We start from the raw sequence: 15,562 nt of genomic DNA on the forward strand, positions 1-15,562 counted from the left end.
TTTTGGGTTGTTTTTTTTTTTTACTACTACTACTCAGATCATTTACTTAAGTAAAAGTAGCAATAGAAGACTGGAAATACTCCATTGCAAGTCTTGCATTAAAATTTTTCAATTAAGTAAAGGCACAAAAGTATTACGCACAAAATGAACTTAATGAATCAAAAGTGAAAGTACTTATGTACTTCTCGTCAGTGTTATATTGTATCAGTTATTAATGCATTAATTTGTAAGTACTTAAATGTTGTAGTTGGAGCTAATTTTAACTGCTTCATATACACTTGGGTACTTTAGTCTATAACAATGCATCATATTTTATAAACTGATCATATCTTTATAAAATCATATGAAAAGTAACTAGCAACTAGGCTATAGCTGTTAAATAAATGCGGTGAAGTAAAAAGTACCACTGAAATGTAAAGGGAAGAAATATTAAGTTGCATGAAATAGGAAATACTTAAGTAAAGTACACAGAGTATTTGAGTAAATGTACTTAGTTTCTTCCCACCACTGTATAAAACACACATTGAGACTAAAATCAGTCTGTTTAATGGTGTAGGCACTTACTGGAAGCCTGACGGCTCACAGTAGACTGGTAACTGGAGCCTCTTGTTCATCTGTGTCCTCCAACACTGTCCATCCCTCATACAGTAAAAAACCATGTTCAGCCCAGTCACTGGCCAACCCTCGACTGACACTAATCAGGCAGAGACCCTGGCTAAAGAGTCATTAGTAATGCTGTCAACCACACTTCTTCAGGAGTTGATGTGTTTAATCAGTGTGTTGAAGACATGAACCATAACAGTAACCTCACAGTGAAGGCCACTTTTTTCCTACCAATTTTTTTAAAGGATATCACCACTCACAGAGCAGCTCGTGAATGCCTCAGCCAAACAATGTTGACCATCGTAGTTTAGCACATTAGCATGCTAACATTTGATATTTAGCACAAAACACAAAGTTGATACTGATGGGAATTAGTTTTGCAGTAATTTGGTCATAAACCAGAGTACTGGGCAGTATTTTGACCTGATGGTGGTCCTACATGAAACGTAAGGGCATTGCCAAAGTTACTAAAATGGCAATCTATCCAGCAGTTGTTGGCATATTTCAGTGTGGGCCAAAGTGTTGGATCGACGGACAGAGAGATCAACAGACCAATCTTGCTATCTGTAGAGCCGCTAGCATGGCTAAAAACTCTTTAAAGAAAAAAAAAATGCACCCACTTTTGCCTTGCTAAATACTAAAAAGCACTCATTTTGAGGCTGAAAGTCTGCACTTTAACCTCATATTCAATGTGTAATTTCACACCTAAATTCATAAGCTATTGAATCCAAGCAGAAAATGTCTCCTTTCACAGCCACAGCATTCAAGTGAGATCTTTCATTTGAGCAGACAGTGCAGAGCCTGAGAAGCCCGCTCGTTCTTAATGACCATAAATAATATGATTAGCTCCCAATAAAATTAATTGGCAGCAGAGGAGCTGCTGGCAGGCCATAGACTAAGCTGGCAAAGAGAGTGTTCTGTGTCTCTGTGTGTGTCCCTGCTGTGGTGTGAGGAACATTTCTCAAATCATGACCCAGTTCTGTTATCAAACTGAATCAAATGTGACTTTCGTCTCAGTAGAGAGAGAGAGACAGAAATGTGTGCAACTGGCAGTACATCAAGCTACTCGTACATTTTATAAAACTGCTGACTTTGGTGCTCAAGATGGCGTGGCGCTCTCTACTTACTGTACCACTGAGCGCGCTCTCTCTCTCTTTCATGACAGAGAGCTGAGGAATTTGAAATCCTCTAAATTTCTTTTCTCTGTGGCTCAAACAGCAGCGATAAGAACCGCATATAAAGCTGAGTTATCTGTCCTGCAGAAAATGAGCAAATCATTTTCACCCTTCTTTCACACTACATCCATCAACATCATGACAAGACACTCAAGTGCTTGGTTTGGGGCAACAAATCCTAACCAAGAGATTCCAAGAGACTGGTCCATGCACACATCAGAAAATGAAATAAAATGGCTCATTAAATGTGTGATTTGTTACAGAATCATTTCCTTTCCTATAATGTTCACTCTCTGCATCTTTTGGAAGTGAGCAGCAGCGGCAGGATGGACTCAGAGCACGGGTGATGATCGCAGCACAAGGGCGTTAACAGGCAGCAGGAATATGGCAACAATACCGATTCTGGAAGAAATCCCTGCTCAAAATAGCACTTGATTATATAGGCAGGGAGAAGAAGAGGAAAGCACTGTCAGAGGAAAATAAAGCTTTCCCTGCATCAAACACATGCAAATAAAAATAATCCCCTATCCCTCACTTCCTCTTACCATCTCTTTTTTCCTGTGTACATGAGAGTATATTAGACACAAATCTATACATGGCTTGTAATATGAAAATCTCATTTCATTTTATGGAATACACATAACATCACACCTTGTGGATGCAGTTCAGTCAGTCAGCTCACATGGCACCGATTTATTATGTAAACAGATATATACACAGAGCTGATATCTGGCGTTTAGGCTTTGACCCTGTCACTCCCGGCAGGTATGCAAAAAGCTCAACAAAACGCAGATTGGGGAGTGGCGGTAATGAACCTCTCTCGGGGGGAATTTAGAGCTGGCAGGTGGGTTCCTCGGATGGAGATTGGGTTTATGAAACGTTATATGAGCAGCAGGAGTATATCAAAGCAAAAGAATGGGAAGAGCACTGACACCTTAAAATAACCTTATTGCAAAGGGGAATTGGATATAAATTATATACTATAGTATGTTTTGTGAGACAACACTGTCTGAAATATCTGGTTCTTTAGCCACTAAATGCTCCACTATATGTTCACCAGCTGGCTGAAAACTACACTGGTGAGAGCAGTGAGACTGGACCAAACAGTAAAGTTGTGGGCCATAACACCAAAACAATAAGCTGAAAGATGCTAAAATGCTCCCTTGAGCTGAAAAAAACTGCAGAGAGGCTGATAATTTTCTGTCTGTTGGCTACTACAAGCAACAGCTTTCACATAAACATAGCCATTTGATTCATTTGACTCACCGTCTGGTTTTGTGTCTCTCTTAAACCTACAAAGTTTATGAATATTGTTGTGTATGGAATGAGTTTAATCAGTTTTTAAATGGATTCAAGTAACGTGCAGTTGCGAGTTAATTGCCAGCCGAGAGGAATTATTAGTATTTATTTGACCAGGCTCTATTTATTTAACTCCTTAAAACACAGACACTACCATCTCCCCATGCTCCAACTATAACCTTTGATGACCACACCTTTTTCAAAAAAATGTAAGGTGTTACTTGTCTTTTCCTCCTCCTCGTTTTATGTTGTCACCATCCTCAGGCTGCTGCCATGTTTACATTCTTCCAGACCCCTGGCCAACTGGACGATTAAAAATGAAGAAGGTACACGGAGACGGCATGTTTAATGCATGGCCTCACCTGCTGCCGCTGAGGCTACCTCCGCTCCTCCAGGAGGCTGCCAGCGCAAAAACACTCTCAGTGGCAGGAGTGACCACTACATGGCACGGTCCAGAGGTAAAAGATGGTACACTGAGTTCCAGGGTTTCCAGTCTGAAAGGCAGAAAGTCTGCACGTAATCCTCTGAGTTGATCTCAGAGGTTGAACAGGACAGAGAAAGTAGGCCCCAGGCTTGACACATGAAAATGTAGCATGCTACACTGGCAATGGTAGGTTTGAGGAATCACATCTGCTTCTTTGCTTCTATAGAATAAGTATTTTAGGGGAAGCCCTGGGAGGTTTACTGTTTATTCTTACGCACAATAAAAAAAAGAGATAAAGAGAGTTTTATTTATGTGGCTGGATTAGCGTCAAACCCTCTGAACAGTTTCCAAAATCATTTTTCTATCATAAAAAGCAGAAGTCTTATAAACAAAACATTTATGAAAAAGAGTGACATAGTAGAATACACTGAACAGAGCTCTGCAGAATTAAACAATCTGAAAAGAAAATTCTTTATTCTTCTCGATTTTCAATCAGAAATACAGCTCAATAACGTGGTGAAATGGTGCCACTGGATATTTATAAATTGCAAACTGAAATTTGACACTTTGACAATGGGAGTTTTGATGTCAAAACTGTAATATGATGTCATGTGACCCTGGAAATTTGTGTGTATGTTGAGTGAACATAATTGGCTGCATCCTGCGCTCTATTCAGCATAAATATAATTATTAGAGAAATCAGAGGAAATTAAGGACACTACTTTTTATGGCCTGCATCCAGTCCCAAGAACCCCATCTTTGTTGTAAGAGATAATACAGTAATTTACCAAATGGCCATTTAAATCACGTGACTGGCAGAGTGGCTACTTCGTCATCCTACCATGTCATCTTTAAAGCTTTTTTCCACCACTGTTTAGATGAATGTTATTTTGGTTTAATTGTTCCCGAGCAATCAAGGCCACAAGTATCACTTTTACTCACATAAGTACAAAAACATACGATAACAATATTTATTCCACAAATTAGGGTATCTAATCAAGTGGCCCATAACCTTGAATTGACTTTTTCCAGCTCCTTAAAGTAGACCACTGTCATCCATATGAATAGTGAAATTAAAATTGATATCTTCAACACGTAATGACGAGTTTGGCAGTTACAGAAATGGAAGTGTTTCCTTATAATGTGTAAATTGCTTAGATTGACCCTAACGAAAGTTGTTTTTGTCAAATGTATATTTTAGAGTCAAAGTGCAACAACACTGGTTGCAATGTAACTATCTCTGTACCTTATCCTTACAAACTGGGGTGACACAGGAAGTTGGACTGGATGCCAGATGGCTGTCCCAGATGTTTCTCTGAATTAAGCCCGTGACACCTCATGAAAACACAACACTAAGTTCCAGTCTCGCAGATCCACCACACCTCCACACCTGCTCTCGGTGCTTTCACTCCACTCCGTCACACCACAGCTCCACACCGCAATCCGATTAAACTCCACCGCACTTCAAACCGGTGCACCCTTTCATCAGTGTTGACCACTTGTATATGTTTTTCCACTCCATCCCCTCCATCTTTAACCTTTCAACCATTACTTCACATCACTTTGATGTTTTTGTTGGCCTCTTGACTCAGCCTCAAAAGGAAAATCAAGAGGTCAAGCAGCACAATTAAGGGACAAGGTTAGGAGGATGTGGCTTTTTTGCTGGAGAGGAGAGTGTGCGTGTGTGTGTGTGTATTTTTTTAAGGTATTTAAGGCTCTCCTAGTAGCTTTACTGTTGCTATTATGAAGAAGGTTTAAAAAGGTTAGTTTGCTTTAGTGCCTCTTCTTGTTTATTACTGCAGGGCCTCTGGTAATTTATCTCCAAACCAGGCTGCTACCCTGCATTAGTTACACAGTCAAAGTAGAGTTTCCATCTCCTTAATCGTTGTGTAAACACACTTTATGTCACTTAATTGCGTTGGTTTCCTAGATACTGCTACTTTCATGTCACATATTTACTCCACCTCACACATACTGTACTACCCTCTGAGGATGTTATACTGTAACATACAGTCAACACAACCATGACTGTGAAGACGTTTTATGTACATAGTCCTACAAAGACAGAGACAAGTTACTAAACATTGAAGTTGTGGCGAGAGGCTAGCCACCTAAAATGTATGGAAAGATTCAAGCTATTGGTTTGAACTAAAGAACTAATGAACTATAATTTAATACATTTACATATGTGATTAAAAGGTTAAATCACATGAATTCCCCTAGGGTCAAAAGCCAGTATGGCAGTTACTGTGCTAGATAGCTTTTAGCAGGACTAGCTTGCTGGTGTAACTAGCTGGACTAGCTTGCTGGAGTTGAGCTAACTTACTGCCTAATTCCTGTTGAATAACAAACTGTACCTACATGTTGGATCACTAAAATTGGTTTTTGACTTACAGTGATGATCATAAGTAGGTGAATTTCTCTGTAGCTATGGCTGGAGATAAATAAGTTGCTCTGGCTATATTTCACCAGCTAGCGTTAATGCTGCTGTAGCTCAGCGATGTGCTAGCGGTAACGTAATTCTACTTGATTTTAACTGTTTTTTAGTGACTGCTATTTTCTCAGTATTAACATAATTGTCAGGCATGGCAGTTTTTTATGTGAGGAAACAAGGGTCACAATTTCAGATTCCTTCATTTATTTAGTTTTGACCAAATAGGTAGAAAGTGCAAATTGGTGTTGGAGGGCAGTGCACTTAAGACAAAACGTAACTGTTGACCAAACAGAAGTTCTTTGGTCTCCGATCGACTCTGCAGCGTCCTTGTCTCAGCAGCACAGCTGCGTGTTTCCTCTCAGGCATACATGATTGAAAAGTTTGTTGCCACAGGTCCCTCTCTATGCCTTACCTCCCCAACCTCAGCAGTCCCTGACCGTAAATGGTTTCCAAATCCAACATGCTCTAAAATCTTGAAAGCGTACTTCAAAATCCATTAAGTCACTGAGAAAAGGATTTGAAATCCATGGGACAGGTTTCCTCTGTGCCCTCTCTCCCCACGGCTCATATCGCGGTGCATTTGTGGATCTGAAAATATTAATTTTTCAGCTACTCCGCCTTGGCTCTTTCCTCTGCCTGTATATAAATATATGCAGACACACTTCACATTCCACCAGTCTATTGTTTTCCTCACTCAAAATTCAGCCAAGTCCTCAATTTAGTCCTATTCCAACAAAGGACCCGTTATAATGTCATGTCCTGTCTGAAGAGCAGGGCAAACATAATCTATTGAATTTTAAGTGTGTCACAGACTTTGGGGTTTCTGCCTTCAAGGCACAGGGATTAGAGGATAATTGGAGCTGCTGTGTTTTGCTAAAGATGCTTTGCTTGCTATAAGCTGAAGCTACTTTTTTCTCATGCCGCCCAAGTCAACAACCCTGCTACGACAAACAGGAAGATGAAGAAGGCAGAATATTCAGCATAGTGAGGAATCAGCAAGACAGGCGAAGAGTTTGTAATAAGTCTTGCCTTGCCTGGTGTGTTTTTACAGAGAAAAGTGCGAGCTTTTGAGAGGGAGGGCAGAGGACGACAGCAAGGAGAAAGAAGGAGACGTTAAGAAGACAGAGCACAAAGATGAAGACAGTGTGAAATACCGGTTGTGATATTAATGTGGGACACTGTGAAGAAACTGTCTGCACTGCATAAAGAGGAAGTACAAATTGTCCAAACAAATTAAAGTATGCGACTACTTTTAAAGCTTAAAAGTTTGTTCTTGACCTTGCCATCTATTCCCAACATCCTGTACACAACAGAGTTTTCCAAATTGCAGCTATATTGTTCAGGATCATTTGTTTTTTTCCCCTTGACCATGCCTCCACCTGACCTGCAACATAACACATCGTGAATAAAATCTGATGTCATGTTCTCTAATGATGAAAATTGTTTTCTTCCAACAATTAAACAAAAAAAAATTATTTGACTTATGTCATCCCGAGCACCCTTTCTGAATCAGGTTGTTTTTCTTGCTTGATTTTGTTCTGTTTGTTTGTTTGTTTGTTTTTAAATTGTCCTCTGGTTCACCAACACATTGAATACATCTGTGATTGACACAGTAAAGGCAAATATGCATGTCTACATGCAAGGACAACCTTCACACATAATTTTCATACTTGGAAATTTGCTCAAAAATGATTTCTTCCCTGTAGTGTTTTTGGATGATGTATTTTGGTTACACTGTCTTTTCACAATGAGCCTTTTTCTAACAAGGTGAAGGAATCCAAAAGGAACTGCAGCAGGCAAGTCCCTCAGATTTGAGTATCCTGACAGATTATCAATACTAATTATAAACTTCAAACAGTGGTGGATTACACTTTAAGCAAAATGATGTTTGATGATATGCTGTCTACTCTCTGAACTTCAGTTTGGCTGATCTGGCACTGTGCTCATACGCCCTTTTCTTCAACTCTAGCTTTCAAATTCCTTCCTCAGAAGCTTGTTTTTCTTTACATCCTTGTTGTGTTCATTTTTTGAACTGCATCTGATTGTTTATGTACACGATGTGTACACAGTATACGTGTGTGTGTGCGTGTGTGTGTACAGTGTGTGTGTGTGTACAGTGTGTGCATAAACAATCAGATATATACAGTATACTCTCCAGTTAAACTTTAGGAGGTTTGAGTGTTGCTTGTTGCTGTAAACCAAACCAAACACTGAATACATTAATTTAATTTCACACACTTCTTGCAAAAAGTGAAAAAATGAATCATCATCTGATCACGCAACACATAAACAGATTTATTTAACATTTTTATCAGTTTTTAATGAATGAGCATAGCTGAGTCATTTATTATTAAATGGAGCATTTAGTTTAGTGCTTTATCTGGCACTGCCTGAAGCTGTACTGACTCATTTTGCTTGGTTTGCTATTAAGCTCTGTCTGCGCTTACTGTAAGCTGCGGCCATACTTTCCAAATTGTAACTGGCAACTGTGTTTGTAGCACTATTACAGTCTCTTAGGAGGGAAATCCAGATGTTAAATGAAACCCCAAAGCAGAGACACAGGGTGTATAAAAATATACCTTGCAAACCAGCAGAGTACTTTGAAGAATAACATGTTATCCCTTCAGCCGTCCATTAGCCATACCGCCTGAGGGCTGGAGCCATTTTATGCCATTTTATATCTGGCAGAAAGGTTTTCTGGCAGAAAGCCAGAAAAAGTCTGAAAGTCTTGTAATAAAAGTAGTGAAAAAATGAAAATAAGGTACTAAAGGTTAATAAAGTTAACTAATTCAAAAAAATAAACATGATTCAAACCCTTTCTGGCAGAAAGCCTGCGCCGATTAAATATTACATTTCTAGCCAAAAGAAAGACATGACAATAATGTAACATAACTTTCAAACACACAATATATGTACCTGGTGTTAAGAGTGCATGAAGCAATCAAAAATCACCTGGAAGAAAACATGAGCGCTTTTAGTCCTATTTGGACTGGTAGGGTAGAGGAGCATTTCAGCCTCTTTCGACTGAAACACAAAAAATATTTATTACAAAACCAAACACTTAGAAAAATCCTTAAAAAAAATTTCAAAATTCAAAAATTCAATTAACTCAGAATCTGTTTTGAATATAGGTATAAATGTTAGAAGAGAGTATAAAAGCTACGACATTGCTACTTTCTGTTAAAAGTCAAGGCACTATTACTTACGCACTAGCTCCTCAGTCCCGAGGTCATTAGTAATGCCCGTGACAATCATACCTCATGATCTATTGTGATTTCCGTGATTTCAGATATTTTTTTAAGCACTGAGCAGTCTCTGGCTTTAAATGAGACAGGATGAGTGTGAAGCAGTGTCAAGGCACAAGAACCACTTTTAAGAAGACAGTGCTGAGGCGTCTATCCGGACATAAGAGCAGACAGCGCTGATTCCTATTGATCGGTGTTCTTTGAGCACTATCAATCCCTCTTTCAATCATCCCTTAAAAGAGACAAATCATGAGAGAGAGAATTAAAGTTCCCGAATCCTTCCCATGCTTTCTGATGGTATTATATCTCCCCATCTGTAAACCAGAGCAATTAGTTAATAGGGGTGAGTGAAATGACACTTTGAGGAAAGAGAAAAATAAAAGAAAATATTAATAATAATCATGAAAAGGAAGAGAAAGATCGAGAGAAGAGGATGGGGTTAACAATGTCACTTTCTAAGCAGGTGACTGTGTTGTCAGGTTAAGAATATAACTGGATATCATTCACGTTTCACTTGAGATCTATCAAGCCATCTTCTTAAACCCCTGTGACTCCAAAAGGTCTCATGATACCTGATGATATTTAGATTAACAATCACGTTGTACATGCTAAGAGGTCAAAAGTGATACTGATGAGCTGAGGCGCCAGCTGATCGGATGAAACAGTAGTTTATTATATCCCAAATAGAGGCAGACGAACACACAGTCAAAAGGAAGTTATCAAACTGGCATGTGCAAGGTAAGTCTTTTAGATGTTAGATAACTGTTTCTACATTTAAAAATAATCTCCCATTAATTACTTTCATCTCCTCATCTCAATTGTTATTAAAGATCTCTTGAACTCTGCAGTGTGCTACATTTAGCCTGGGTTGAAGGCCAAGTGTCGTAAAGAGCGCTGCTCCATTTCAGCTCATATTCCTTTCCTTATCTAATCCCATTAAGGCTCACGCTTCAGGAAATAGAAGTGCCTCCTGGTAATGAAGAAATACATTAACTGAGCTACAAAACGGCCTCACTGTACAAAGCCCGTTTTCCACTCCACTAATCCCAATGACATCTTTCTGTAGATCTCACATTGATTTACATCACTGGTTTTGCCTTTATATACACACTGCAGATCCATTTAGTAACGATTACATTCAGTTAAACTGCATTTTAAGTCAAAGTACTGTGTGTGGAGCTACTGTGCAAGGTAAGCAGATGCATTATGCTGTGTAAGCCTTCATTCCAGCTCCTCAAGGCCCTTGAAACCCAGATTTTAAATATGAAAGCTCTCTGTCAGCCTCTAAAGCGTGTGGGTCTTATTGTTTATGCATTATGGTAAACGATCCACAAACAGCAGCAACTACTACCCAGACTTAAACAGGAAAACTCTCTGGGGCAAGTTGTGGGGGGAAACTAAGGAGGATCAGCCCTTGGGTTCTTAGTCTAAAAGTTTAAAAAGTCAGTTGTATTCTGTATTTTTAGATCCCTGACTATTATATGTCATTAGTATATCTACCTTCATTCTATCAGATATCAAGCAATTCAAGTCACTAAAACACCAGAGCCATTCACATATGTTCTGAATTGTTGAATACAATCTGCTTTACATAGACCTCTGGAGAATCCCCCTAACTCTCTCTCTCATATCCACACACACACATATACAGACTGCATCTGCAAACACTTCAGTCACACCCTCTCTGGGGAGCATGAAAGAAAGAGTCCTTCGAGGCCTGAGCAAGAAGTGAAAACGACTGGATGACTGGAGCGTCAGCAGCACAGGTTTAATGTGGCTGGTGTGATATAGCTGTTTAGGCTCTTCTGGCTTTGTTACCGGTTTTGCCTTCGGGAAAAGTGAAGCAGAGAGAATAATAAATGATGTAAATTATTTATTAATGGTCAAATTATTTATTGATAAACCTCGGGCAGTTAATCATAGTTGTTTGGGTTCATCTCTATGTCAGAGTGTGGAAACCAGCAATAGACAAAAAGAAGTCAGTTGCCCAAACTGAAAAGTCAAAGTTTTGGATACTGTATGTTCTTTACCGCTCTCTCCGGTTATGCAGTGTCAACTGCAATCATTACAAGCGGAATTCGGAGTGGCCTCACAGTGATGGGCAGATGCTGCAGTACTCGGTGTTTCATCGTTTGTATAAATAAAAAGCCAAGAGTAGGTAGTGCAAATACAGAACAGACCAACAACCAAGGGGACTTTTAGTTTATACAATACGGTTTTAGCAACATATGAGGCACATCAGTCACTTTACTGAGATTTTTTGTTTAATTTTGTTATAGAATTACACACCATAAAAAGTACATTTATTTTTTTTTTAAAAACTAAAAAAACAAAAATTCACCATAGTGAGAATTTTGTGTGCAGAGAAATTGTAAGTGCTTATACCCATATCCAACATCCCTATTAACAGAGTGGGCACCACACCTTGGACCTTGGACATTCACAGGTCCCCAACATGGCTTTTCCCCATCTTAGATGGGTGGGTGTCGAATTAAAATAGTGGTTGATAGGTAGAAAGTGAAGGTCCAACATAAAATGAGTATAAATAAACTGTGATCTATAAACCCCCACACTCCTTGCCTCAGCAAAGAAGTAACCATTATATATATTTGGATTTTTTTGAGAGTGCTTTATAAAAGATGCATGTCGACATAGAGTGGCAAAGCAACAGAGTTCTACAGAGCTGCTATTACCTCCTAGCAATACACACAGATGCTTAATATCGAGCAAGAGGTTTTCCTGAGGTTTTCCTTTAGCCGGTCAGTGGCCAATAGAAGTAATTACTTTAGGAATAAAACTGTATACAGTACAAGGTAAAAATGGAAAACCTACCATATTTTTTATATAACATTAATCAATAATAATCGTTTTTGTCATGTAGTATCCTTCGTTACTATTCTGTTGCCCAGAAACTGCCTGTCTTTTGAGTCCGACTGCAGCCTGCTGGTGTGGTTATAGAACTAAAATGTTATTAGATACTTTTCATGAAACTGATGAAGCCCCTGCGCTGAGTAGCAAAATAGACTATAAGATCAGTCATTAAACCCGTAGATATTGTTTAAGTGTTTTAAACTCCTGGATGGCTGAAATGAGTGTAGACATCTGATGTCCTGCCTAGAAAAAAATTGGTAATTGTGCTCTGCTGCCACCTGTTGGACTATTGAGAACACTAGTTCAACAGTACGGTATGGACAGCGTTTTCTTAAGCCATATGAACAAGATTACCAAAAATGTCTAAAAAGTTACTGTTGAGGTGAAATTACTGTACGACACTACGGGATTGATAACAACAATAGTGCTCCTCGACTGTACCTTGTGTCCCCTCAGGTCAAGTCACGAAATAAGACTACAGCTGACATCAAACAGACAATAATGATCACAATGCAATGACAGTCACTTTTATCCAAATTTATTAAACAACAAAAAGGGGAAACTGAGAAGAACATTTTCAAATTAGATTCACTTTTTTGCAGTTTCCTCCTCCTTTGACAAGTTCTTGATGATCTCTTCTTTCTTGGCCAGGAGACGCTCTTCTCTGCGCTTGCGGGCCTCCTTTGTCTTTGAGCGCCGAGCCTCAGCTTGGTCACTGGATGGGTAAAGGAAAGTAGAGACAGTAGAGAAGAAAATTAGTTCACTGTGACACTAGAATTAACAAAAAACATCATTACACATGGACCCTTCCAGAAAGGCCAAATGGTTAATGTGAATTATTAAGCTATGATACTGAATAAAACCTTTAAAAATAAAAAAATAAAAATGAAAAAGAGCAACTTACGCAAGAAGCTTCTTGCGAGCTTTATCTGCCTTCAGTTTGTGGATGTGCTCCATCAGGATGCGTTTGTTTTTGAAGACATTACCCTTGGCCCTCAGATAGAGACTGTGGTACCTGGAAGAAACAGAAAACACCTCAGAGTGCCTCAAGGAACACGACCTCTTCCAGAAACTCAAATTAAAACTACGCTATCTTGTTCATTAGCAATGAGAGCTGAAATTTATACTTACATGTGCCTGTCAATTTTCTTGGACTCCCTGTAGCGACGAAGAAGACGACGCAGGATTCTCATGCGCCGCATCCATGACAGCTTTTCTGGCATACGGGCATTGGCTGTACCCTTTCTCTTACCTTGGGCAGGAAGAAAATGGTAAATTAAATAAATTATAAAAAAATAAAATGGCACAGTGTCAACTCATGTTCTTATCAATTTTATACATGTTTCCAAAACTACAAAAATAATGATAGCATGGGAATCAGTATATTTTTACGTCTGACTAATAAGTTACTTATGTTCTAAAGAAACGTGGAAAATTAAGGGAACATTACTTGTGAATCAATTACGTACCGTATCCCATGTGACGCCCCTTGCGGCGTGCCACTGTGTTCTTGCGGCAGCGAGCACGGGAATGGACCGTCACAGGTTTTCTGATGATCAAGCCATCCTTTACCAGTTTTCGGATCTGCTGGCCTGCAGCACAAATACAATTCAATATACACAGACGATGAGAAAGTTTAAGGGACCAAAATAACAAATCTACAGAGAGAGCACTCTTGAAGGGCAAAGTAAACAACTTACGAGAGTTTGCGTTGGCAATCTCATTGGTCTCGTTGGGGTCCAGCCACACCTTCTTCTTGCCACAGCGCAAGACGCTGGACGCCAGGCGCTTCTGGAGCCTGAGCATGCTGGATAAACAGAAAATATTAGTGTTGCAGGATTTCAGATATATAGTGCTAGGGAGCCTATTACAGAAAGTAGTAGTAGTATGTAATCTCATTTGGTTTGACATTTTCAACGCCTTGCCATCAGCACTGACATCTATGTAGACTTGTACTGATTGAAATTATCAATCCACAGTAAAAGAATACTTTAGGTGTAATCCAGGTTTCTATTTGATCATAAAGTATGTTCATTTTATGGCTAATAACTTTAATACTGCCAGCCAAAGTTAATGGCAAGTGAGCTTATTCAATTGCACACACAGACACATAATTACACACAAAGCAAGCAAGCAAAAAGAATACAAAAAATAACACACAAATTACATAAGCACTCTCATAAATCCCAGTATACTTTTAAATCCCAATTCAAATTATACGACTAACATAAATCTTTGTTGTTGGATTATCCTAAACTGTACCGATGTGAAAGCACCGATGGTGTCATTTAATTAACAATCTCATCCGGCTGTCTAAATACGTCCAAGTACCGTTAGGTACCTATGACAGGTAGTTCAACTACTATATCAATGCATTTTCTTCTTTTTTTTTCTAACCCAAGTGGAACAGTTCTTCAGGAGTCACAGCCAGTTCGTCAATCATCAGGTTGCAAAGGAGGGAGCAGACTGATGACCGGGATGTTGATGTGTGTACAGTATTTTTTCTTATTTACTCAGAGTGGGAGGCGGACCCCTATAGTAGATGAAGCTAACAGCAGGTCTACTTTTGACTACCAGGCGTAAAAATGAAAAACACTAAAAATATTTATTTTTTAATAGCTCGTGTATGTAATTTAACCGACTTTCATGATCAGCCTGTTCGGCTAACACTGAAAAACATGCTAAAAACACGTCACTGTTGCCAGCTGATTCGCCGCTAGGGACCTGTGGCGTTTCAGTGACATGTTGTGACTAGTCTTGGTTAACTCAGCTAGGTTAGCTCACCAACATAGGCCCTACATGCATTCTAGTAGAAATAGACGATTTTACTCCAAGTTAACCAGAGTCCGAGTCTTCCCTCTTGTTTAAAATAACAACGCCAACAACACTATAAAAAAAATCTGCGTAGAATAAAAAGATATTTAAATATCCGACGTGTAACTTACCTCATGTCTGCCGCTAGCTTAAAAGATACTAAGGAAATGGAACGTCTGAGTCCTTACCATTATAGCTATCGTCATGGGTGACACTATTGTAGCAGTAACAGAAAATCGTAAATATCGGCATCGATTTATTAGTGATGGTGAGTATTAAAATGTCGCTTAAAAGGTAAATATTTTATTTCATATCTGTAGCTTACTGTGCATTAACAAGTAATCCTGAGTGTTTTGATTGATCCACCCCATCATAGCACAGTGGTACAGCCCAATAGAATATAGTTCAAATACGTGACCACTAGAGGACGCACTACATCCATGTTTCAATGACTGGAATTTTTAAAACCTTTGCTCTTTGCATTAATGTTTATGTTTTATTTTATTGTTTATTTGTTTTGTTTTTTGTAAAAACGTTGTTGAAACGGGGATTAAAACCTTTTGGTTTGGTTTTTTTTGTCACAAAACCAAAATATAACAGCCCTTCAAAATAAAAGCGAGGTTTTGTTAAGGCGCTACAACTTGATTGAAACACTGTTATATGTTTTATTTCACAAAAGAAAAAAAAATGAATCCAA

The 15,562-nt window shown here is 38.9% G+C and overlaps 1 protein-coding gene across 1 annotated transcript; it reads right to left on the minus strand.

Moving 5' to 3' along the window:
- Positions 1–12,567: 12,567 nt before the first annotated feature.
- On the minus strand, positions 12,568–15,085 carry LOC120794816 (60S ribosomal protein L19-like). Its single transcript, XM_040136178.1, has 6 exons — positions 14,997–15,085; positions 13,752–13,858; positions 13,521–13,643; positions 13,183–13,303; positions 12,956–13,066; positions 12,568–12,766 (listed from the first exon to the last, which is right to left on the minus strand). The coding sequence occupies exons 1-6, from the start codon at positions 14,999–15,001 to the stop codon at positions 12,640–12,642; spliced, it is 594 nt and encodes a 197-aa protein (XP_039992112.1). The 5' UTR covers positions 15,002–15,085; the 3' UTR covers positions 12,568–12,639.
- Between the last annotated feature and the right edge of the window lie 477 nt (positions 15,086–15,562).

Source organism: Xiphias gladius, chromosome 9 (genome assembly GCF_016859285.1).
Source record: "Xiphias gladius isolate SHS-SW01 ecotype Sanya breed wild chromosome 9, ASM1685928v1, whole genome shotgun sequence".
Lineage (NCBI taxonomy): Eukaryota > Metazoa > Chordata > Actinopteri > Istiophoriformes > Xiphiidae > Xiphias > Xiphias gladius.